At 52.6% G+C, this 25,054-nt stretch overlaps 1 protein-coding gene across 1 annotated transcript in view; it reads left to right on the top strand.

Moving 5' to 3' along the window:
* The window catches only part of LOC122388967 (sodium/glucose cotransporter 4-like), a 55,937-nt gene extending 32,273 nt beyond the window's left edge, over positions 1-23,664 (top strand). Inside the window, exons 4-14 of the mRNA XM_043380566.1 lie at positions 12,300-12,464; positions 12,975-13,173; positions 13,484-13,619; positions 14,061-14,151; positions 14,587-14,830; positions 15,110-15,429; positions 16,892-16,982; positions 19,394-19,536; positions 19,971-20,076; positions 21,708-21,888; positions 22,242-23,664. Coding sequence (XP_043236501.1) covers positions 12,300-12,464; positions 12,975-13,173; positions 13,484-13,619; positions 14,061-14,151; positions 14,587-14,830; positions 15,110-15,429; positions 16,892-16,982; positions 19,394-19,536; positions 19,971-20,076; positions 21,708-21,888; positions 22,242-22,308 — 1,743 coding nt within the window. The 3' untranslated portion in view covers positions 22,309-23,664. The remainder of the gene's footprint in view (positions 1-12,299; positions 12,465-12,974; positions 13,174-13,483; positions 13,620-14,060; positions 14,152-14,586; positions 14,831-15,109; positions 15,430-16,891; positions 16,983-19,393; positions 19,537-19,970; positions 20,077-21,707; positions 21,889-22,241) is intronic.
* Positions 23,665-25,054: the final 1,390 nt, after the last annotated feature.

Below are 25,054 nucleotides of genomic sequence, written 5' to 3' on the forward strand. Positions count from 1 at the left end.
GGACTAGCCGACTGATCACCGCGACCGCCAGGTCAAAGCTGTACTTGGCACGTCTTAAATGTATTGTCGAAACCTTGTCGGAGAAACCTCCGCACAAGTCTTACTCATGCGTGCCGAAAATCAAGACAAATCAAGAACAAGACATGAGCTGGTTAGACACTTGCCAGCAAAGACAGACACGAATCTCAGAACGAGTCAGACGCATCGAGCCTTCGAACATGAGCGCATCCCGCTGATGCGTGCGATTGTATGTCGTGTGTTAACCCTGAGGTGAAACGGCGCTATGGCCGGAGTTAAACTGGAGCTAAGCCAGATTACGAGAGGATAACTATGGGAAAATTGCTAAGGAAATTTAACGAGTAGGTTCGACCGAACGGCCGAAACCATACTCCGTTGAGATGCAAAACGTATTAGATTTAGGGGGAATACTGGCATCAAAATGGTCGTCCACAAGGGCGAACCACCAGTATTAGCTTATTGGGACGGCCTCAAATCGCCGGAGCGACGCCCGAGCTCAGAGAGCACGTGTCCGGACGGGCACGTACCGCGCAGAGATCGAGAGCCGACTGACTGCCGCTCCGAGTCCCGACCCCAGGTCAGTTCGGCCGGCGCCTGGGGCTAGCCGCCCGGCCCGGCCCTCTGATTGGCCGGCGCTACAGCGAGCGCGGGCAGCGGCCGGCGGAGCGCCCGCCAACGCGATACAAGGCACACAAGCATCACAGCCCCGTGGTACGCGACGTAATAATAAACACAACAATCGATAACAAGTAACAACACAAATACAATTCTCACGCGACGGCACACCAAATCACGCCGGGACTGTCGCGGATGGGTCCCGACGGAGAGGGTAGGGGAGAACGCCGCCGCCGCACCAGAGCTGCCGGTTTTACTGCGCGCGGGGCCCACACTCCACATACTCCCCACCAAAAAACGAAGGTTTTTTTCTCTTCTTGGAACACATGTATCCGTCGCATGTCGCCATGACGACACGCCAGCCGTCGAGTGTCTCCCGGCTCCAAGTCCAGGCTGGTCCACACAGCGACGACGCGCGCACAGGCCAGGATCCGGCCGAGTGGCGCCCGCGGAGACAGTCCGGAGCAACGGGCTGCAGCATGTGGAGATCGGGTGTCGCGGACATGTACCGTGTCCGGTCCCGCCCGGTCCGCCAGCCAGTCTCCGGCCTCGTCATCGTTGAGCATAGTCACCTCCATGTTGGCCTGCTAATGATACAAACATGAGTAAATAAACGCACAATGTAACACATCTGGGAACGTTCGATGGTTTGAGGAAAATGGGCAAAGTGGCGACGATGAGTGACTTTTCGCTAATGGAAAGATTCTGGGCATTGGGCAAATCAGGAAAATGCAAGTTGACGGGACGTCGGGAAATGACGTAAGTTGTGATGCGTTTGCCACAGGAAACGTTGAGCGAAAGCATGATACTTGAATGATGGATGACTGAGAAAGACACAACTATACAGTAGTTACTTGCGAATTCTCAGAATGGTAGGATGCCTTGCTCGAGTCGGAGAACCTCCGCACTCAGATGGAACTGTGACTTAGAAGTCGAAGAACCTCCACACTCGGACGAAGACTGGGACTAGGGAGTCGGAGAACCTCCGCACTCCGCTGAGCCAGTTTGATGCACCAATACAGAGCGTTGCGCTGCTTCTTGGGTCTGGGTGGTCCGTTAGATCGCTGCTCCTTTCGAAAGCGCAGCCTATGGATGAGCCGCAGCACCCGCGATGCTATGCTGATCGCTTGTTTCCGATGGGAACAGTCCGTCGGAAGGAATGGCCCTCTGGTGTGAGATGTGCGAGTCGATGTGACCACCGCACTAGCACAGCTCCGTGACGGTCTCGTTTCGTCATCCGTGCGCACGTCGAGTGCTTGACTCTTGGCCTGGATGGGGCTGGTGTTCTCTAGCTCCTTCGCCGGATCTTCTGATTCCTCGATTCTCTTATTTTGACTGCTGGCCATTGTCAGAGGGGGCAGTCTGGCTTCTGTCGCCACCAGCTGAGGCTCCCCACCGTGGGCAGCGTGCACGACGGCACAGCAAGTCTTGCTGGCTTCGTCACAGAAGACTTGGAAGACCACGTCTTCACCAAGAGGATGGACGGATCTCGGGTCCTCAGCTTCTAGTCCCGGCCCATAGCGCTCTTCTTGCGAGTTTCCCTCGGGTTCTCGTTGGAGTTTTTGAGCCTCAGGGTCCGGAGTTTTACCCATGGAATCGAGGTCCCACATTTGTTTCACTTGTTGACAGTGGTATACATGTCGAGTGGACTGTCCTGTTGCAGTGCCCTTCCCGTGGATCACGTAGCCAAAGATCGTATCCAGTGCTCTCAGGGATTCATCTAGAACGACGCAATCCCGCAGCACGACCTTGTAGTACTGGTCTGTCCCTATCAGGATGTCCACCTGGCCACCGCTGAAGTCGTCGGCCAGCTCGATGTTCTCATCTAGTCCCTCGGGCTGCTCTGCCGGTGGTAGAGGTGCGCACAGGCGGTCACAACACCACAGCTCGAATCTCCTCGCTTCACCTCCGTGTCGGTTTTGTAGGTCGACCGCGACGCGATCGTATGACCGTGGCTCCTCCGCTCTCTCCTGGAAGCCGACGCAAGCGAATGTGTCGGAGCCGATGACTTCCAGTCTCATCTCTTCGGCGACCGTCTTCCTGATATAAGATGCGTCGGACCCACCATCCAGCAGGGCTCTCAGCATCTTGGGTCCGCGTGGCCCTCTCCCCACCACCAGCGCAGTCTGAATATAACACTGTGATGTAGTACGCTAGGCTGCGTAGCGCATGCTGGGATGGGAGTGCTGGCCGTGGCTGGAAGTGGAAGGTCCTGGCCGTTGATTTTGAGAGACTGATGGATGCGTGCTAACTGTTGGAGGTACCGGCGCGGGAGGTGGTACAGCAGGACTGTAGGGAACAGAGCTGGCGAGAGGAGCAGGTGCAGGCTCTGGCGCTGGGGCTTGGTGACGATGCAGAGAGGTATGGTGCGAGCCCTGACAGTGCCTGCAATTGCCACTCCTACAGTCTTTGATGAAGTGACGTCCGAGACAGCGGAAGCAGGCCCTTACCCTCTTCACCGTCGCCCAGCGGTCCTCGACTGTCATCTCCAGGTACCGCGAACACTTGTCGAGACGATGGGATCCCTTACACACAGGGCACGGTTTTTGAGCTGGCGTTGCCTGAACTCGCTGGGTGATCAGCACACTTGTTGTCGCTTTCTGTACCGTTGTACAGCTGTCATCAGTAGCCTTGCTGCATGGTACTTGAGCGGCCTCTTCAAGATACCCCACTTCCTTCTGCAGAAATGCGAGAAATTCTGCGAACTCTCCTTGTTCTTGGCCCATGGTCTGTCCCCGCTGCCTCGCCCACTGAAGACGCCAGGGCGGTGGGATCTTCCCTTTCAGGACGGGCAGAAGAACATCACCAGTGTGTTCGGCTTTGAGTGTCTTCAAAGAGGCGACTCCGGTCGTCACATCATCCACCAGACGTCTCAGTGACTTCAGATTGTCGGTGCTTGCCACCGTCGGCAGGCTGAGCAGCTTGGCGATGATGGTGTCCTTCCTCAGGCTGTCTTTCCGAACCTCTCCTTCAGTGTTTGAACAGCGATCTCATAGCTGTCTGCTGTCAACTGCAAGCCCTGAATTGACCGCGCTGCAGCTCCATCGAGATGCTGTCTCAGGTAGTATAGCTTCTGCACTGGGGAGTAGCACTGTTTTGGTGTACTGACGCTTCGTACAGTTCCCAAAACTCTTGCCAGGCCATGAGGTCTCCATTGAACTTTGGAAGCGTGAAATTCAGTTTGAAATGGTTCTGAGGAGTTACGACCTGTGTCACAACAGGTGCGGTCTCGTTCCTCTTACTTGCGTCTGCGAGAAGACGCTTACCCAGGCCGACTGCTCTGTGAAGCTCCGCGTAGTGAGGGGATTCGTCCTCTAACCCCAGCTCACTCAGCTGCGAGTTCAGCTCGTCCATCTGCGAAAGATGGCCTTCAGCGAGTTCTATCGTGTAGTCCAACTCATGTCTGTCTGCATTCTGATTGCCTTGATCTACCTGAGTGTAGAGACGCTTTAGATCATTCGACAATTTTGTAGCTTTGCTTCGGTCTTTGGTGCGTTTCGCTTTCAGCGACTCAATGTCTGTGTTGGTGTCTGGCTTGCCCATCTCTTCCTATATGCTGGTGATTGATCACTATAAGCAAACCTGGTGGAAATGCTCCCAGTGATCCGGCCCCCGGAGGACTATGTCGTGGCCGCTACCCCGTGTTGATGTTGAAAGGTCGCCCTGCACGTCGAAACTTGGAGCGGCCCTGCCGCTGTCCACAGAGAGTGGCTCGAGTTGGCACCCTACTGTGGCGGGGGACGTGCAGTCGAAGTGGGTGTGGAGAGCTTTAAGTGGACTGTATCATTTGAGAGAATGGACTAGCCGACTGATCACCGCGACCGCCAGGTCAAAGCTGTACTTGGCACGTCTTAACCCTCGCATGTGTGCGGCGTTTGCCAGCTTCTAATGTGTAGGGGGGGGGGGGGGTCGGTTGGACCCCCCCCCCTTGCCGTTTGGCCCCTGATCGAGCTAGAGCTTCGCGGAAAAAACGAGCGTGTTGCCCGTGACGAGAGGAAGCCGATGATACCCAATTTTAAGGTCCTAGGTCATTGGTTGACCTTCCAGGTCAGGTCAATGACCCAAAGTCGGGAAAATCGGGACCTGTTAGAAAGTCGTAAAGTGTGGCTGCTAAGGGGTTTTTCGGGGTGCTGATCACGAATATCGTGTTAGTTTTGATCACAGATGATGTCTTGAAGCATTTAGACCAGGTCAGGTCAGGTCAGGTCAGGTCAACCAGTAGGCGTCGTGACGGGTATTCGTAGTACGTGTCAACCGCCTCTGACAGCTTCGTAACATGTTACGAAGTCACCAAAACTACTTCGTAAATGTTCAAATGGTTGCTAAATTCGAATTCAGCTCCAAAAACTAGCCTAGAAACATGTAAAACTCGAAAAAGTGACCCGAGGTCACCCGAGGTCACCAAAGGTCAATGACCTGACCTGACCTTCAGGTGACCTTGACACACACGGGAGTAACATCAAATCACATGTTTGAACGTTTGAAACCACGAAAAGCTTGCAAACACGCGGCTAGTGCGAGCCGACATACGCGAAATCGCGATTCCGGCCAAACATGGTCTCGGAAAAGAGGACACAGGTCAAAGGTCATTTGGGTCAGGGTCATGAAATTTTCAGGGTAGGTGTCAAATTGATCAATGCGAGGGTACTGAAAGTTTTGTCGCGATCGGCCGCTTTTTACGCGAGTTATTCGCGAAAAACCATGGGGGGGGGGGTCCATCCGACCCCCCCCCCCCTACACATGCGAGGGTTAAATGTATTGTCGAAACCTTGTCGGAGAAACCTCCGCACAAGTCTTACTCATGCGTGCCGAAAATCAAGACAAATCAAGAACAAGACATGAGCTGGTTAGACACTTGCCAGCAAAGACAGACACGAATCTCAGAACGAGTCAGACGCATCGAGCCTTCGAACATGAGCGCATCCCGCTGATGCGTGCGATTGTATGTCGTGTGTTAACCCTGAGGTGAAACGGCGCTATGGCCGGAGTTAAACTGGAGCTAAGCCAGATTACGAGAGGATAACTATGGGAAAATTGCTAAGGAAATTTAACGAGTAGGTTCGACCGAACGGCCGAAACCATACTCCGTTGAGATGCAAAACGTATTAGATTTAGGGGGAATACTGGCATCAAAATGGTCGTCCACAAGGGCGAACCACCAGTATTAGCTTATTGGGACGGCCTCAAATCGCCGGAGCGACGCCCGAGCTCAGAGAGCACGTGTCCGGACGGGCACGTACCGCGCAGAGATCGAGAGCCGACTGACTGCCGCTCCGAGTCCCGACCCCAGGTCAGTTCGGCCGGCGCCTGGGGCTAGCCGCCCGGCCCGGCCCTCTGATTGGCCGGCGCTACAGCGAGCGCGGGCAGCGGCCGGCGGAGCGCCCGCCAACGCGATACAAGGCACACAAGCATCACAGCCCCGTGGTACGCGACGTAATAATAAACACAACAATCGATAACAAGTAACAACACAAATACACTTCTCACGCGACGGCACACCAAATCACGCCGGGACTGTCGCGGATGGGTCCCGACGGGGAGGGTAGGGGAGAACGCCGCCGCCGCACCAGAGCTGCCGGTTTTACTGCGCGCGGGGCCCACAATCCACACCGGCCAAGAGAGCAATAGGTATGTCATTATTTGAAGCTCTAACCGACAAAAAAAAAAAAACGCATTTACAGCAATAACTCGACCATTAGACTCGAGCATTAGATCGGAGACCGGCTTGTTCCGTTACCGTTATCTCCTCCCGTGTCTGTTGGCTGTCCGATGCTGTGCCAGCGAGCCACTGCTCATCTTGGGGTCACGGACTCCCTGGTGGTTGTCGACACAGACAACATGGCGAGACTCGGAACGACATTCAGCGAACTTAACCGGATTGTTTCTCGGTAAACTACTGCTCCGTTTGTTGACGTGCAGAAAAGAAACATCGCTCTCGTGCCCATGGAAGTTAGACAACCATGGAATTGGAAACATCGATTCCGGGCCACGGAATAAATAGCGTCGGCTGTCTTCGGCTGTCTCCCCGGCTGGATAGCGCCATTTCTACAATGTCGACATGGGAATCGCAAACTTTAGGGAGAGTGTCAGACTGTTATTGGCAGCATAGGCGTAGGAACAGGGGGGGCCAGGTGGGCAAGTGCCCACCCACTTTTCGAGGTGGGGGGCCAACCATGTGTTTTGACCCACCCACTTTTTACTCGAGGCCCCTTGTCTCGATTTGATAGGACGTCGTCACCTTCCAGAATAAACAAACTCGGTAAAAATAAGTTCCACGAATCCCCACGCACGGACTCTCAAGGGGCAGTGATGGATCCAAGGAGGCCCTCTGTACATACTTCTCAGTCGAAGCCCCTGAGACTGATGGCCTGAGAGACCCTAGTGGATCTGAGGAGGCCCCAATATCCACACTGGTCTGGGGAGGCCCCTGACACTGGCGGTCTGGGAGGCCCCTCTATCCATACTAGTCAGAGGTCTGAGACTGGTGGTCTGGGAGGCCCCTCCATCCACACTAGTCAGAATAGGCCCCTGACACTGGCGGTCTATCCGAGGCCCCCTACCCTCACTAGTCAGAGGAGGCCCCTCTATCCTCAAAAGTCAGAAGAGGCCCCTGAGACTGCTGGTCTGGGAGGCCTATCCATCTACACTGTAGTCAGAGGAGGCCCCTGAGACTGATGACCTGATAGGCCCTTATAATCACACCAGGCAGAAGAGGCCCATGAGACTGATTGACTGAGAGGCCCTTCTATTCATACTGGCCACAGGAGACCCCCAAAACTTTCGGTCTGGGAGGTCCCTCAATCCGGCACCAGTCAGAAGAGTCCCCTGAAACTGATGGCCTGGGAAGCCCTTATATTCACACTAGGCAGAAGAGGCCCCTGAGACTGATGGTATGAGAGGCCCTCATATTCACACCAGTCAGAAGAGGCCCCCGAGGCTGATGGTTGTGAGGCCCCTCTGTTCATATAACTGGCCACTGGAGGCCCCTGAAACCGATGGTCTGGGAGGGCCCTCTATCCACACTAGTCAGAAGAGGCCCCTGAGACCGATGGTCTGAGAGGCTCTTATATTCATACTGGCCACGAGAGGCCCATGAGACTGGTAGTCAGAGAGGTCCACTCCTAATGAATCTAAGGGGGCCCTCTATCCACATTTACACTTTTCTAGGGAGGCCCCCGAGACTGATGGTCTGAGAGGCCCTTTTATTTATACTGTCCACAGGAGCCCCCAGAGATTAATGGTCTGATAGGCTCTTCCATTTATGCTAACCAGAGGAGGCCCCTAGGATTGATGGTCTAACAGGTCCTTCTATTTATACTAGCCAGAGGAGGCCCATGAGACTGATGGTCTGAGAGGCCCTTCTATTCAAACTACATAGACAGATGAGGCCCCTGAGAATGATAGTCCGAAGAGCCATGCGGCGGCAACTGACCGTGGCCATATTTCGGCTCGGTAAGGCCCCACAGAGCTCATGAGAGCACCTCAAGGGCTCCTAAGTAGATACGCTTATCCCCATAAGGGTGGCATAAGGGCTTCTGAAGGCTCCTTGTAGGCATCTAAGGGCCCTTTCCGGCCTCTAACGGCTCCACCCGCCTGTGATGGCTCCCCACCAGTGTTTATGAGCGCCACACAGCGGCGCCTTTGAGGGTCATACTAGTGTCTCCTAGGGCCCTACATCGGTGGCTCTCGGGGCCCCACACCGGCGCCTCTGTGGGCCACCACACCTGTGCATCTCAAGGCTCTACACTGTAGGGTGTGTCATATCAAATATTTTTGTCTCAGATCAAGCGCTTCCGCGGATATTCCTTGTCCCTGGGTTCATTGAAGCCCATTGGCACTGTTCTTTTTTCGCTGCACCGAAAATTCAGGCGGCGCGGGCCCAATCAATTTCGACATTTCCCGTGGCGCCCGGCGTTGAAGTCTCCATACTGAACACAATGCGTACTGTAGCGCTAACACCAGCCATATGACTCGCCGTCGGCCTGTAGCGGCCAACACCGTTTGACGGTTAAGATTCGATTGCTATTTCTTGTTTAAATGGACGTCGGACGAAACATACTGTTATCTTAATGTGTTGAGGCCATTCAGGGACCCACAGATGATCCATATAATAGGACATAGGCGGCGGAACGGGGAGGGCACCGGGGCACCTTGCCCCCTTTGATTTTGGTATTTTAACATTAGCCCTATGGGCGTTGCATGGAAACAATGGGACCAAAAGTCGGCAGTGCCCCCCCCCCCTTAATTGAAGGTGTTCTGCCGCTACTTTATGTAATAGGATCACGCTGCAGCCTTGGCAAGACTATCACGAGTGGGGCAGGGAGAATGAGAGCACGGATGGACAGAGGGCAACGTGAGCGGGGTCTCGGGTATCACCCCTCCGTCGGCAACACAATGTGTCGGCTTTCGAGTCATGGGCTGTCTCTCCGAGACACACGAGCTTGCAAAGAACGTGAGTCAGTCTGGTTTCAGCTGCGGCGTGAGCAGAAGTGCGTGTGGTGCACTCGAATCGGACTATCCGTGCCGCAGTGATGCCGTGGGGAAGCAAGGCGAAACATTTTGTTATCGGGTCTCCCAGTGTGCTGCGGGTAAATCAGCTGCCTACCAACAGAGATGTATTGAACTATGTGAGGCTCTTGGCAGAGGATAGAAAAAGTGATCGGACAGTCACTGCATGTTTACGTGAAGCAGCGGAAGCGGTGGTTGCAATGTGGCCGAGTGAGAGCATACCATCGATACAAATGCACAATGTGGTTCGGAAGGTAAAGCAAGTCTACGAAAGATTTCGCCGATCGAACAAGGTGTCCGAAAGAATGTGGGAGGGACAAACGAAACAAAGTGTCTGTGAAGCGAGTCTGTTTCGTAAGCTTTTTGACATCGCCCGCTGCCGCTGTAAAGATCGGCGAAGCTGTACCTGTCCGCTTTCAAACCGGGTACCGCCAGCGGAAATAGCATTCCTTCGAGACCAGAGAGGAGTTTGGAAGATGAGACTGGTTGGTGTGGACTACGAGAGGAGACGAGGAAACGACGTAAGACTGCGAGCCTTAGAATGAGACGGGAGCGGAACGAGGGGAGGGGCGACGTGGGTCAAGCTGGTCCTTCCCACTTCCGTACCTATTCCAACGGCGTCAATATCGACGAGACAGGCCAGGTAGACTCGTCGGCAACGACCGACACCAACGACAGTAATGAAGACGTCACAAGTGAATTTGAGGTGAAGGAATGCATCAAAGACTCAAATGATGATGATATGACAAACACTGCACTGGCAGCTGACTGACAGGTATGGCTTATCCAACCGTGCTGTAGCGGCCGTCATCAATGGTTTTTAGATGGATGTCGGTCGCGTAGCGAGCGGCAAAACAGAATTGCTGGTCGACCCGAAAAAGTATGGAGAGAAAGATGCCGGATGAGACAAGCTGCCAGCTGCACTCGAATGAGTTTGTACTCAGGGAAGTTTTCCAGAACTTGGACGCCAAAATCAGTGGACCCGGATCATTCACGGGGCCGTTGGGCAAGGCAGCCGGCGCCTCCGTGCACCGTCTTTCTCCCGTGAAGTTCCGACCGGTGAGCGGCCCAGAGCTGGATCTGCCGGACAACATCATCGCCGACCTCAGCAGCGGCAAACTCCTGCTGTATCAGCTCGCCAGAGCCGTGCGGACGGGCAACATCTCCGCAAAGGAGGCCTGCAAGAAAATCGGTCCCCTGAACCATGCAAGGTAGGCAAATGCTAATTGAGTTGAATTCAGTTTGCTATTGAATGGCAAAGATGCATCTTTTCTGTGTAACCGTTGTCTAAATAGAGGATACTGCCTCGTTTGCATTGCTTACATCCGTATTGACAGCGTCTGTCGACGCTAACAGGCGAAGACGCGCGCGGCTGGTGTTAGTGTCATCAAACGCATTACGCCAAACATGGAGACTGCAACGCCGAGCGCCACGGTAAATCCCGAACTTCATTCAGCCGGCGCCGATCGAATTTTCGATGCATGGGAAAAAGAACTGCACCAATGGGCTTCCATAGACACAGGGACAAGGAAAATCAGCGGAAGCGCTTGATCTGTTTCTAGTGACACACCCTACTCTACAGGTACAGGTCTCGCAGGTTTTAGCGGTAGGTTTTGCACCTAGAAAATTTAGTGTACTTCAGGCTATATCTTCGTCGTCTTAAGCTTTTAAGTGTTGAAGATGCGATCGACTTGTTGGGTAACAAGCCGGCCATGACCGTGTAAAATGGCTTCATCGTAGATCGATTAGTTTCTGAGATATAACCGGAAATGTAAAAGTTCAAAACCTACCGCTTAATCTCGCGAGACCTGTACATCTGAAGGACCCACACCGACACCTCTGAGGGCCCCACACCAGTGTCTCGGAGCTCTGAAGGCCCCACACCGGTGACTCTGAGGACTCACCGGCTCCTGAGAGCACCATGTTGATGTCTTAAGGCCACTGAAGGCACCACACAAGCTCTCACTGAGCCCTAATGTCCATGTACCTACCGGCCTCTGAGGGATTTAAGCAAGCGCATTCATAGCTCCACACCAGCAGTTGTAAGGGCTTCACACTGAAGTATCTGAGGGTTCCACACCGGTGTCTCTAAGGGCCACATACCGGCATCTCTGAGGGCCCCATACCGGCGTCTCCGAGGGTCCACATCTGGCGGGCACCCATCAGCGACTGAAGGTCCCACACTGTCGACTCCGACAGCCCCATCTGCGTCTGGGAGCACCATGCCGTCTCTAATAAGAACCACAGCGGCTCCTCCGTACGAAAGATGGGCGTCTGCATGCCAAAGGGGAGCGGTTCGGAGACAGAAGGGCACCTACGTGCAATAGAGGTCTGCAAGACTGCAACTGATCAATGCCATGGGGGTGCATTCATAAGAAACAGGGGCGCCGGCATGGCAAAGAGAGGCGCCTTCAAGTGTCCATAAAAGAGAGACGCCTATGATAAGCACACATTGTATGCGACAACGGGGACAACGACAACGGACTGTGGGACATATAGGGATGTCTCTGATGACTATACATAGGGCGCTTATATGCCAAAGAGGGCGCCTATGAAGCTAATGGGGGCACCTGGGAAACGAGGAAGACATTTGTGTAAGGGTTTTCAGGGGTCATGCGCCGTTTGCGGCAAATAGATTCTAAAAAAAAATCGGAGGGGGAATAAGTTTTAAAAATGGTGCGGACTTTCCGCACTGTTCGCTTAAGCGGTTACGCCCCTGGGTACATCTGCCCGATCTCAGAAGCTAGATTTGGAGGTCATACTTGAAAGCAGCCAGCAGGACGAGGCAAAAGTTGGAGGCCCCTGAAAATAGGAGGCCCCCTGGAAAAGGAGGCCCCTTGACAGGGTGGCCCGCCCACTTTTCATGACGTTCCTACGCCCGTGATTGGCAGCCAGTTATCGCATTGAAACGTAAAGGTCGCTCACAGTTCATCCTTACATGAGGATACCAGATAGATGAAGGGCTCATTGCATTCAAAAATACCTGGCATCTACAGCAGTTTCCTCATCTTTTAGGCAGAGGCTTTCTCTGTGGAATTCGACAGGCGTTGCGTGGCCTGATGGCTATTGGCCGATGTATGCTGACAGGCGCAGTGGTGTACCGTTTGTTTAGGTGACTGATAACGACTGATAACCACCTCTCGCGTGTCTGCCCTTAGGCGGTGTTTGTGCTCATTTTCCTGGGCTGGGCGTTCGTACCCGTGTACACGGCGGCTGGAGTGTACACCATGCCCGAGTACCTCCGACTGCGGTTCGGCGGCCAGCGCATCCGAGTCTACCTATCCGTGCTCGCCATTCTGCTCTACATCTTCACCAAGGTCTCGGTGAGTTTTCAGTTGCCTGCAGAGTGGAGCCATTTAGGGTAAGAAGGGGATATGGCGCAGCTATCTGGTGAGATGAAATCATTGCATATCAAAAACCACGAAGATTGAAGATTTGTCAACGCACCTTGCGCATCGTCATGCTGCAAAACAATTGCAAAAATGTAGCAGCTTACGGTGACTTACCGTGAGCATGGCACATTCTTCGGAATAAAAGTAGGGTTTTCATCACGTCTGTTATCCATCGGAAGCTACTCTGTCTCCCGTCTCACCATAGGCGGCGGAACGGGGAGGGCACCGGGACACCGTGCCCCCTTTGATTTTGGAATTTTAACATTAGCCCTATGGGCGTTGCATGGAAAGAATGGGACCAAAAATCGGCAGTGCCCCCCTTATTTGAAGGTGTCCCGCCGCTACTGCGTCTCACTAAGCCTTCCTCTGACCCTGCCGCCCTTTCTCCCTATTGATAACCCTTCTCTCCCCAGTCCCGCTGACCTTTCCTCCCCTGTGCAGGCGGACCTGTACGCCGGCGCGCTGTTCATCCAGCGGGCCATGCAGTGGGAGGGCGACCTGGGCCTCTACCTGGCCATCATCGTGCTCCTGCTGATCGCCGCCATGTTCACCATCTTCGGCGGACTGACGGCCGTCATATGGACGGACGCCGTGCAGACCGTGCTCATGATCGCCGGATCCATGATACTCTGCGTCATGTGTGAGTCCGCACGCCATGTCCTTTGGATTCTTTGGGTTTTTGAGCCATGATAAATGGCTCAAAAAACATTATTTATCTTTACATTCACATTGATAAGCTGGAATTTAAAACAAAGTATTACTATTAACGTCATTTCTGAAATTCTAGGAGCATTTATATTTATGTTACTAAAGATGCCGGGATACAAAATATTCAAGTCCGACAAAATCATTCTTACTTCAGTATTTCACTGGCCCATTTTCCTCCCGGTCCCGTTTCGTCCAGTCTCTGTCCGGCACCTCGTTTACCACCGCGTGTCGTGTCCCGGCAGCGTTTGTGGCCGTCGGCGGCTACAATGCGCTGATCGAGCAGTATTTCGAGAAGGAGCCGAGCGCCAACGTGACGCTGTACGACGCCGACAATCAGTCGTGCGCCGCCGCCCGTCCGGACGCCATGCACCTGTTCAGGTCAGCCGGCCCGTTCCCAGCGGGCTCGCCGCCGCCGCCGCCCACAGACATTGGAACGCCGACCGGGAACTCAATGGGTCTTTAAACTGCTAAGGGTGTGTCTGAGTAAAAGTAGAAAGCAACAGGTGTTGAGCGTAAAGGCCAAATGACCCCTTTCACTTGTCGTTTAGTAAATTGCCGTCTGATTGGTTAGACAGAAATAGGAAAGCATTATGTTTCGTAAATATTTTCCTTATTGAACTGCAGTGGTATTCCATTTCATTGCTAGATGAAAGAACGTGAACTTCTCGACATGCGTCGATGCTAGAGGAACCTAGTTACTACAGCTTCATTTATCAAAATTAGTGACGTTGATTAGGACTGCGGCGCCCAGACGCTTAATTTGTGGTAGGGACGGCCGCCGTCACCGTTCCACTGGTCAATGTGTATTGTATCCCTCAGGTCAGCGGTACCGGGCGAGTCGGACCTGCCCTGGCCCGGAATGACGTTCGGCCTGACCGTGTCGGCCGTCTGGTACTGGTGCTCTGACCAGGTGAGCCGCTGGGTCCAACTGTGTCACTGTGTCAGTGGTCTGGTGCTGAGAGTAAAACTGGGCCTACTTTTGAGCATTGGTGGCCAATGCTGGACCTGGTAATCCGTTTGGGTAGGATCTGCAGCCGTCACTGACCAAACGCTCACTATTTTAGTCCAAAGTGCGTCGGCGAGAAACGTTGTAAGTTTTGATCTCTTTTCTTTTGTTAAAAAAAGACACGGTAGCCAGGATGCAGCCTCTGTCTACCCATCCAGAGAACTCATTTCTGATGCATGACAGAATCCCCATTGTCCCCATCATGCATTCAGCTGCGGCTGGCACCTGCGTCATCGCAGTGTCTGACCAATGAATACCAACGACCACATTTCGGTAGCGTCCCGCCCCTCGGCGAACGATCATCACGGCCAGCTGATTGAACACGGGCGCCTTCCCCAGGTGATCGTGCAGCGCACCCTCTCGGCCAAGAACCTGGTGCACGCCAAGGGCGGCGTGCTGCTGGCGGGCGCGCTCAAGTTCCTGCCGCTGTACCTGCTCGTGTTTCCGGGTATGGCGGCGCGCGTGCTGTACACCGACTCTGTGGCGTGCTCAGAGCCGGAAGCCTGTCAGCGCATCTGTGGCTCGCCCACCGGCTGCTCCAACCTGGCGTACATCGAGCTGGTGCTCAACCTGCTGCCCGTCGGTGAGTGCCGGACCTGGGGGAGCGCAGAGCCTCAGACGCGCGGGAGGGGCCGTGAAGGGCACCAAGGGTATACGGAGGATATGTCTTCAGTTGAGAGGACATATCTGAGAAGAAGTTTAGAAGTTGAGAAGTTGTGAGTGCCAGACACCTCGACATCACACATGCATGTGAATTGAGTTTACATCGCACTGGGCTCCGAGGAGGATCTTATTTTGTCAGATGAACGGTGATTTCCAGACCCGTCAGCCTCCCCTCTGAAGCGGGTCCACCCCCCGGCAGGCGTGTCGGGTCTGATGCTGGCAGTGATGCTGGCGGCGCTGATGTCCTCGCTGACGTCCATCTTCAACTCGGCCTCCACCCTGTTCACCATCGACGTGTACACGCGGCTGCGGTCGCGCGCCTCCGAGCTCGAGCAGGTCATCGCCGGCAGGGTGTTCGTCGTGTTCATGGTAGCCGTCTCGATCGTCTGGATCCCGATCATCAACTCGTCGGCCTCCAGCCAGCTGTTCGTCTACATCCAGAGCATCACCGCCTACCTGGCGCCGCCCATCTGCGCTATCTACCTGCTGGCCGTCTTCTGGCCGAGAGCTAATGAACAGGTGAGGCGTCAGTCAGACTCAACTTAAACAGGTGATGAGACGTGGATCCAAGCAGGACTGAGATTCGAGCATGTATGAAAGGATATTTACGCAGTTACTCGAGTGTGCCTCGAGCTAGGAGAAAAAAGAACGGTGCATGGCATACCCCATCTTCCCTTTCCAACGCTGGCAAAGCAGACAACGCTAATGTTTTGACATTGAAAACGAAAAAGCTTAGATAATTTTTAAGACGCACTTCGTCCGTGTTAGAGTTGGTAGCGGTATGAAATCGTGAGGCTTCTCGAAGGCGATAATATAAAAGAAGGTCAGCTTTCAAAACGCAAAGCCAAAGTGTACATGTTATTTGGAACAGGGGCGGATCCAGAAAAACTCCAAGGGAGGGGTCATGAATCGAAGTGGGGCACCCTACCTATACCCAAAATTAAAAACTCAACGGATTTCGGCCACTTAATTTTTGGTGGGGCCCTATTTTTTAGTTTTTTCCTGTTTTTATTTTTTCCCTGCCCCCTGGGCCCTGACAGAACTGGGGTGCCCCTGACAACCCTGAAGTGTCCCTGACAGGCACGTGGTGCACCTGACGGCCCAAGGTGCCCCTGCGAGGCCTGTGGTGCCCCTGCTAGACCTCTGGTGCCTCTTACAGGCCTGTGGTGCCCTCGAAAGGACTGTGGTGCCCCTGGGCTCTGACAAGCCTGAGGTGCCCTGACAGGCACGTGGTGCCCCTGGCAGGCCTGCGGTGCCCTTGCTAGGCCTGTGGTGTCCCTGGCAGGTCTGTGGTGCCCCTAGCGGACCTTTGGTGCCCCTGCTAGGCCGCTGGTGCCTCTGGGCCCTGGCAGGACTGTGGTGCTCCTGACAAACCTGAAGTGCCCCTGATAAGCCCAAGGTGCCCCTGGGCCCTACGAAGCCGGTGGTGCCCCTGGCCCCTGCGAGGCCGGTGGTGCCCCTGGCCCCTGCGAGGCCGGTGGTGCCCCTGGCGGGCCTGTGGTGCCCCTGGCGGGCCTGTGGTGTCCCTGCTAGGCCGCTGGTGCCCCTGGGCCCTGGCAGGACTGTGGTGCCCCTGACAAACCTGAAGTGCCCCTGATAAGCCCAAGGTGCCCCTGGGCCCTGCGAAGCCGGTGGTGCCCCTGCGAGGCCGGTGGTTCCCCTGGCGGGCCTGTGGTGCCCCTGGCGGGCCTGTGGTGCCCCTGTCAGGCCTGTGGTGCCCCTGTCAGGCCTGTGGTGCCCCTGGGAATTGATAGGCCGGTGGTGGCCCTGGCAGGCCTGTGGTGCCCCCGTGGGGCACCACAAGGGCCCAAGGGGGGGGGGGCAATGGCCATGACCCATATGGCCCCCTCTTGGATCCGCCACTGATTTGGAAGCAATTTCAGCCGCGTTTTCACTAAAGTCACTGGTTTCCCCACAACTTACCGCTGTTTCAGAATGTCTCGGTGAAAATGAGTGGCTCATCCCCTGCCTGACGTTTCAGGGGGCCTTCTGGGGGATGATGCTGGGACTGGTGCTGGGCATGGTCCGTTTCGGAATCGAGTTCTCCTACACCGTTCCGCCATGTGGCTCCGGTGAGTGCCTGCGGACAGACCGCCGGGGCGACCATGGTCGCCGTATATTCCGCACTGATAGACCCCCGCGGCGTATCAGGTTCGGTACTCGATGCCGGCGAAGTTCTGCGATATTGGCCATGCCTTGCTGGCGTGATTTCGCGGTAAACCGTCTGACGACGCAGTGCCATACAGGCTGTAACAGTAGTGCTGTAATACATAGACACCCGTGCGACGTACTTACCTGGCTGGAAGGCCGAATAAAAGCGACTGCTCAGTGCACTCAGGTGGCCTATACTTATACAGTATACACCCAGTGACCTAATCAAGACAATTTCCACATGAAACGTCCATGCATCAAATGGCTGGTCATGTGCCGGTAATTACATAGGCATAGCCCACTAAAGCTTATCTTGTCTGCTTACCGGTCCATTTTAGCTATACAGTTATAAAACGGCTTCAACTGTGCACGCAGAGTAGATATGTTACGGGAAGGACTTTCGCCGAAACTAAAAAAGATGTATGTTGCTTGTTGAGGCTAAAAACTAGTGCTGTTGTATTTGTGTTCTAAGCAATAAAGTATGTATTGGAATTATAAAACCTCCAGTGAATGTACGCAGGTACTGTCCAGTCCATCCACTGCCGAAGCATGAGAAAAACGGAGGATGAGCCCACCGTCACCCAGTTCGCCCGATATGAATCCATTACACCACGTAACCTCAGCCCTGGCCATCATCGGCATCACTACACGTCATGTAGTGATACCACGTGACTCAGCTTAGGTTACCATCATAATCATGCACATAGACCACGTGACTCAGTCCGGGCCATCATCACACGTCATATACCGATACCACGTGACTCAGAGGACCGGCGTGACATCAGCGGCTCTATCGACCCCGGAACTGGCCACCAAAGGACGGCGCGGATGCCGGGTCTCACGTCAGCTGGACCGGACGTCCTGTGGGCCCGCTTCGAGCAGGCTGACAAAATTGACAGAATAACGCCATGGGCTGGACTTCTAGTACCATGTCTGATTTACAGCTCGCTTCATATCGCTGTGCGATCAAAGGAAATTATTTAAATTTGTCTAGTAAAAAAAAAACGTGCGCATTATACCTACAATGTAATTAAATCTCTGTAAACAAGGAACTCTGTGTGACCTAGCCTTCAAACTCGAGCCTCCCAACCCCGGACGGACGTATAATGGATTCACGCGTGAGCACAAATCCGGCGCATGCGGCGCCCGACACGCCCCCGTCTCGCCCCATTGTTGTCTGGCTGGGGGTGGGGTGGGGTGGGGGGGGGGGGGGGGCGTCTGAAGGTGTGGCACAGACTGGAATTCTGCTCACGCACAAAAACACCAGGCGGGAGCGACCCACTGGCGGGGACTGGACCACCACGTGCGTGATCTCACAGACTTACGGTGGTAATCGAGGTCATGGACCTCGGATGGAAGAGAATCGAGGGTGTGCTGCGTGCGTGAGGAGGGTTGTTGTAGCCTGAGGAAGGATGATGTAAACATTTTCCGTACACGGGTAAATTGGGAATTCTTATCATCGGGAGCATGTCTAAATTTTATGAGAAAATAGAGAAGGAAACATGTTACACTGTTTCATGTAAATGACAGGCTTGCACTCGATGGTGCCTGCCAGCAGTCAGCACTGAAATTACCGTATTGGGTCTTCCGGATGTTTTTCGCTCATCCTGGCTAAATTTAGGTCTTCCTTAAACTGAGGTGACGCACTAGTCATCTCTGCACTCGATCGGAAACCCAGCGGCGGCAGTCCGTTCTAGTGCACTCAGTTCTATGACGTCACACTGCTGAGAACAGCATCCGCCGGCCGACTTCCGCGACCAATGTCCGTGGAGCTATCCATCGAGACGTCACGTCACGTCCGTCCGACGCGTCACGGCTAACGTACGACTGCCGCCCGTGTCGCGTCTAGCCGCGACTATTTCGGGCGGCTGACGCAGCAGCTCGGGTGGGTAGACTGTGCCGCAACACACACCCAGGGAGGTAGACTGTACCGCACTACACCAGCGCGGCGAGAGACTGCCTCGCGGCACTGGAGGATATCCCCGGGACGTGCGCTGCGTGGAAGAACGTTCCGATTGGACTTCGTAGGATTAGGGGATATGTAGTAAAGAAAGCATATTTCAGGCTAGAGCAAAATTTCAAGCTCCTATCACGGTAAGCTAAAATTTTATAAAAAAATTTTAGTGAAGCGCTGATGATGATGATGATGAGGGACATCCACAGGTGCACGAGGTTGTATCCCCGTCCCCTTCGGTGGGTGCTGTGTATAATATTAATATCAGTGGAGTGTTGTCGAAGCATTATTTGATACTGATTACTGATATTGGTGATACTGATATCGCTTTATGTTTCCTGTTTCACTGCTGACTTCTCTCTCGTCTGCCGCCCTCAGAACTGGAGGACACCCGTCCCGAGTGGGTGAAGCGGGCGATATTCGACATCCACTTCCTCCACTTCGGCTGCATTCTGTTCCTGATCGTGCTGGTCGCCTCGGTGGTCATCTCACTGTGCACAGAGCCTATTCCCGAGGAGTGCGTAAGTAACTCACAGAGCCCATTTCCGAGGAGTGCGTAAGTAACTCACAGAGCCCATTCCCGAGGAGTGCGTAAGTAACTCACAGAGCCCATTCCCGGGGAACTCACCTGTTAAACTCACCTGTTAGGTTTCCACAACCTCGGCTCGTAAAGGAAGGAGTGGAAACCTATTGCGTGCAGAGACGCGCCAATTCCTTGGGTGGGCAAATGACTGGACCTCAGGCAAGGAATTGGAATGGTGCGTCTGCATTTGGTAAAACACTGAAAAAAGAAAACTGGTGCGTGTTTTAAGTGCCAGTGAGAGTGCGTAAGTAACTTTTTTATTTTTTTTTCGTGCCGAATGTGGTTGAAATTACAACTGTTATTTAATCGCGATGTATCAACGATCTATTTTTATGTCAGTTTTTTTTTATAACCGATTTACATTTATTTCAGCTGCGGCGTCTGACGTTCTGGTCTCGCCGGTGCGAGGAGCCGCGGATGCCACTGCCATCAGAGTCTGCCAAACAGCGCTTCGTTGAAGAAATTCAACTCCAGGATGGTATGTTACAACCACTCAAAGACTCACATTCGATAACTTATCGAGACGAGACGGTTAAAAGACGCATTACCTCCAACACAGTTATTTGCTTCCTTCAGAGCTCAGGTCGCTTGATCTACACCCTCTGTAGTGAGAGTGGTTAGAGCGGCTATAAGAAGCGGCTCCATGAGCTACAATGATACTGCTTGTTTTAACCCTCGCCCGTAAATGGTGTTTTGCCACCTTCGCCCATACAGGGGGGGGGGGGTTGGTGCGACCCCCCCTGGCGTTTGAAAACAGAGCGTCGTAGAGCTTAGCGGAAAAGACCAACGGATTGCTCTCAACGAGATCTCGCGATTGGTGGTATATTTTTTGGTCCTAGGTCAACATTTGACCTATTATGACCAGTCATAGGTCAAATTTTCGGAAAAAGCTAACTTTTTCAGATTTCCGCGCCGATTGCGGCAAAACGGTAAGAGATATCGACTTGAAATCTTCACTATCGTGATCCCTGATCAATTCTCTATCGTTTGGTGTGTATTTCGATGTCATAACTCTAAAAATGATGCGTTGGGAGCATCGGAAGTCTGCAAGGTCATTTGTGCATTGGGTCACGTCAGGCGTGTGACGTCACTGACCTGACCCTGACCCAAAATGAACAACAAGATACAACCGACGATGCCTGAAATGAATAGCAAATTCGAATTCAGGGCATCAAAATACCCCGAAAAGGCATACAAGTGCAAGAAGTCATTACAGGTCAACCGAGGTCACTGACCTCGCCTTGACCTTTATTGACCTTCAAAATGTTAACGGACATTGTGCCAATGTCGAATCAGCCAGTTGTGATTCTAAAACAATCCATCAGTGTGTCAGGTCAGTCGGCATTTATACCAATGTGAAGCAATCTACAATTTAGCGTAAATCTGGCCGGAGGTTGTTCCCTTTATGACGTCATAACTCCGTGACCTGACATGACCTTGACAAAAAATACCAAAAGTTGCGCAAAGGATGCCCCAGAGGGTACTGAAAATTTGAGCAGGCTATCTGAAACGGTTCGGCGTGTAGCTAAGAAAAACCTCAGGGGGGGGGGGGGGTTGTTGCACCAACCACCTACAAACACCACCTACGAAACCCCTCCTGCATGGGCGAGGGTTAAAAGGGCGAATTGAAACACATGATGGTACCTGAGCATCTTGCTATGCTGATCTTATGAAAAATGTTGTTCCTTTACCATTTTTGGCGATGTAAGTAGGTACGTTCACTTGGGTTTCGATGCACCGCTCTAAAGCCGTACTCGAGCTCCAGGGACAGTGAAACGAACGGCACATCATGAAGCGCGACATGCTTTTAGTGCGGGGCGTGGGCGATAGAGTGCATCTAAGAACTATGATCCCTGTGTAGCGAAGAGGCGTTAATGCCATGATTACGCTCACAAAGACTCAGATAAGGACATAAAGTACCATCTAGCTAGCATCATTCCTCAATCTTCATGGCTTCTGAGCTGAGCCGCTCCGCAATGATCAATCTACGATAGTTGGGGATTTCCTACTCCAATTCTGTAAGCACAAATACCAGACGTATCCACTGACCCATCCTAGTACTAAACATAATCGCAAATAATCGCTCAATTATGCTGCTGCCATTTCCAGAGCCGCCGGAGCCGCCTGCCACGCCGTCTCTGGGCAGGAAGATCTTCAACAAGCTGTGCGGGGTGGCCGAGGGTGCGGCCATGGGCGAGTCGGCCGCCGACGACCCCTTCGGGCACCTCACCGACGTGGAGCGGGCTAAAATGGACGCCGACTCGCTGCTCGAACACCCCAGACAAAAAGTGTAAGGAGATTCACTTCAGCGTGCGATTCTATTTGACATTGAAAGTTAATGAGATTAATCATCCTTGTAAAGTGCTTCCAGAGCTCAACTTGACGACAGGTGCTGTTGCTTGTCGTACCGGGACAGGATTCATAATGACGACATGTCACTTTGGTCCTTCTAATATGCCAGGAATATGCACATTAATCAAACGTTATCTCTGAAGATGCATCGTATATTATCAATTTATGAAATCGTTGGATTTGCATATCTTCCCAATCTCAGCTTCTCATAGTTACAGGCGAGATTTCGATGCAATTGGCGATGGGACACTTCTTACCACCGCCCTGGCCAATGACCGTTTCTGATTTCAGGATCGTAAACGTGCTGGCCATGGTGCTGATGGCCATCTCCGCCGGTATGTACACGTATTACCGGTAATACCACGGTACACCGCCCGGTACACCCGGTACACCCGATGTACGAGGTGCAAGTGCACCGGAGTACCGCCCGAGGCACTGACACCGCTCGGTCGGTGTAACTGTCAGCTGACAGCATTGGTCGGTGTCATGTTCGGTGTCAGGCGTGCTCGTGTCACTATCAGGTGTCGATGGTCTCTGTCACTACTGATCGCCGGGAAGATAATGTGAGATCCCCATCGCATCAGTTCCAGTGACAGTATTGATACATTACCAGCCTCTGAAAGGCACACTCGCCGGCCGAGGCGGTGTTATACTGTGTCCCATATGTTTCTAATTTAACAATAACACTAATTGTTTTCCGTTTCGAATGTTTATTGTTTAGTTCCTTGCACCAGTAACCAGTACATCAGTGTATCATTGTATATGTTGGACTTGTTGGAGGCATTGCTGGCATGTTCTGATTGTCTAGATATTCGTCTATAAATAGTCATGGGATATGTGAGACACCTGCTCGTTGTCCTAAGAACCACTTCGTTAAAAGAGTAGGTATTTGTGGAGCTGTGAATAGCGTGAATCACACCATTTATAGTATTTTATCGTACGTACTGATGGCTGATGACTGAAACTATTTTACTAATGGTCCAGACCTTTGGATCGTGCGTCATAGTCGTCATTCTCTCAGCCCTTATAGAACACTACGCTTTTGTTGCCGTGGTCAGTAAAAATAAGAATCGATTTTTTATTATATTTTTCGGGGGAAATGTAAACAGAATGTTCAACAAGCACCACCAAGCTTGTGCATCGGCTATTGTAATTATTGACGCTGCTGCCGCCGCTAAAGGCTCGTTTTTTTACTTATTACCTCCAATGAGGCTCCCCTTCAGCCGTCCAATATTCCGCTCCCTGGTGAGTGTCGGACCTCTACCGTACAGATCGGAAGGAAACAAGACTCGACTGTGAGGAAATGTGAGCTATTTTACGTAGCGCGAGCCATTTTACGAAGAATGGTTCCTACATATGTAACGATGTATCCTGACACTCTGAATTACTTGAGAGACAAATAGTGTGCACTTTGCGTGGATAGGTAATGCACATCGGTGAACAGTGTGTCAATGTGTGTCACAATGTGTCAGTTTGTCTCAGTGGTTAGGTATGCTCAGAGATCACCTGATAGATAAAATATACTGAATGCTGTAGCGCACGACTGCATTTATTGCCCTGGTGTAAGGAAGTAGTACCCGTCAACAGGCGCTTGTTAAACTTGAAAGGCATCTATGGGTGACATTGAGGGTAGATGAATTCGTCGTAGCTCGTAAGCCATGTGTGCACGTATTCTGGTAATAAATAGTGACACGCTGCTGTGGTGTCTCCAGGATTGTTGTTTGAGTGTGTGCAAGTCGTCCTGCGTTAGGAAGAGTTCCACAGGCCTTATGCAGCTTCCGGTGGCCGAGGGACAGGTCACGTCACCCAGCCCCGCGAACGGTCAGGGCCTGCTCTGGAGAAGCTACTTAGCCAGGTCGGATGATGGTGACCACTGACCGGAAGACCGTTCATCTCGGAACCTAGCCTAATCTTTTAAGGGCTTCTAGGAGAATAATAGGTGCGCTCTGACTCCTGGGAATAGTTAGTTTTTGTTTTTGTTTGTTTTGTTGGGTTAGGCCCTTTCGGTCCAGTAAGACCATTTCAGAGCCGGGAGGATGATAGGATATAGGGGGAGACATTGGTCTGGGCAGGCACCCTAGTGAGTCGCCGGGGCTGAACCCGTCCGAAGACAGGCCACCCAGCCCCAAGGCACTCACTGCACCCGGCTACGGGGTTCGCTCCCTCGGGAGCAGCGGTGCCGCTCCAAGGGAGCAGCCCGCATGAGATAAAGTTGCCTGTCCAGCCCGGAAGGGGGTGGCGGTGTGGAGGAGAAGGATTTCGGTATCCTGAGGATAGAAGCATGGAACGGTGAATAGTTAGATAAAGCTAAACTGCTAGAGTGCAGACTCCAGAGGAGTTTGACGGAGCTAACCTGTTAAGTGCTAAGTCAGCTAAATGATTTTAGAACTAAAGTACGTATCGCTAGAGTACGTAGGACAAAAGTACGTATGCAAATGTTCGTACGCAAATATACGTAGGCGCTAAAGTTCGTATGCCAAAAGTACGTACGCAAATGTTCGTACGCAAAAGTACGTATGCAAAAGTACGTAGTGCATAAAGTACGTATGTCAAAAGTACGTACGCAAATGTTCGTACGCAAAAGTACGTATGAAAAAGTGCGTAGTGCATAAAGTACGTATGCCAAAAGTACGTACGCAACTGCTCGTACGCAAAAGTACGTATGCAAAAGTACGTAGTGTAAAAAGTACGTATGCCAAAAGTACGTACGCAAATGCTCGTACGCAAAAGTTCGTATGCAAAAGTACGTAGTGTATAAAGTACGTATGCCAAAAGTAAGTAAGCAAATGTTCGTACGCAAAAGTACGTTTGCAAAAGTACGTAGTGTATAAAGTACGTATGCCAAAAGTACGTACGCAAATGTTCGTACGCAAAAGTTCGTATGCAAAAGTACGTAGTGTAAAAAATACGTATGCCAAAAGTACGTACGGTTCGTATGCAAAAGTACGTAGTGTATAAGTATTAAGTACGTATGCTAGAAGTAGGGTATAGTAGTGCAAGTTGAGCCAATTTTTGTTTATTGCTGCCCTGTTGCCATACTACAGGGAACTCATGACAAATTCATATACCAAATAATATAGCTTTGTCCCTTTCGCCCATTACTC

Source organism: Amphibalanus amphitrite, unplaced genomic scaffold (genome assembly GCF_019059575.1).
Source record: "Amphibalanus amphitrite isolate SeventyFive unplaced genomic scaffold, NRLGWU_Aamphi_draft 000340F_arrow, whole genome shotgun sequence".
Taxonomy (NCBI): Eukaryota; Metazoa; Arthropoda; class Thecostraca; order Balanomorpha; family Balanidae; genus Amphibalanus; species Amphibalanus amphitrite.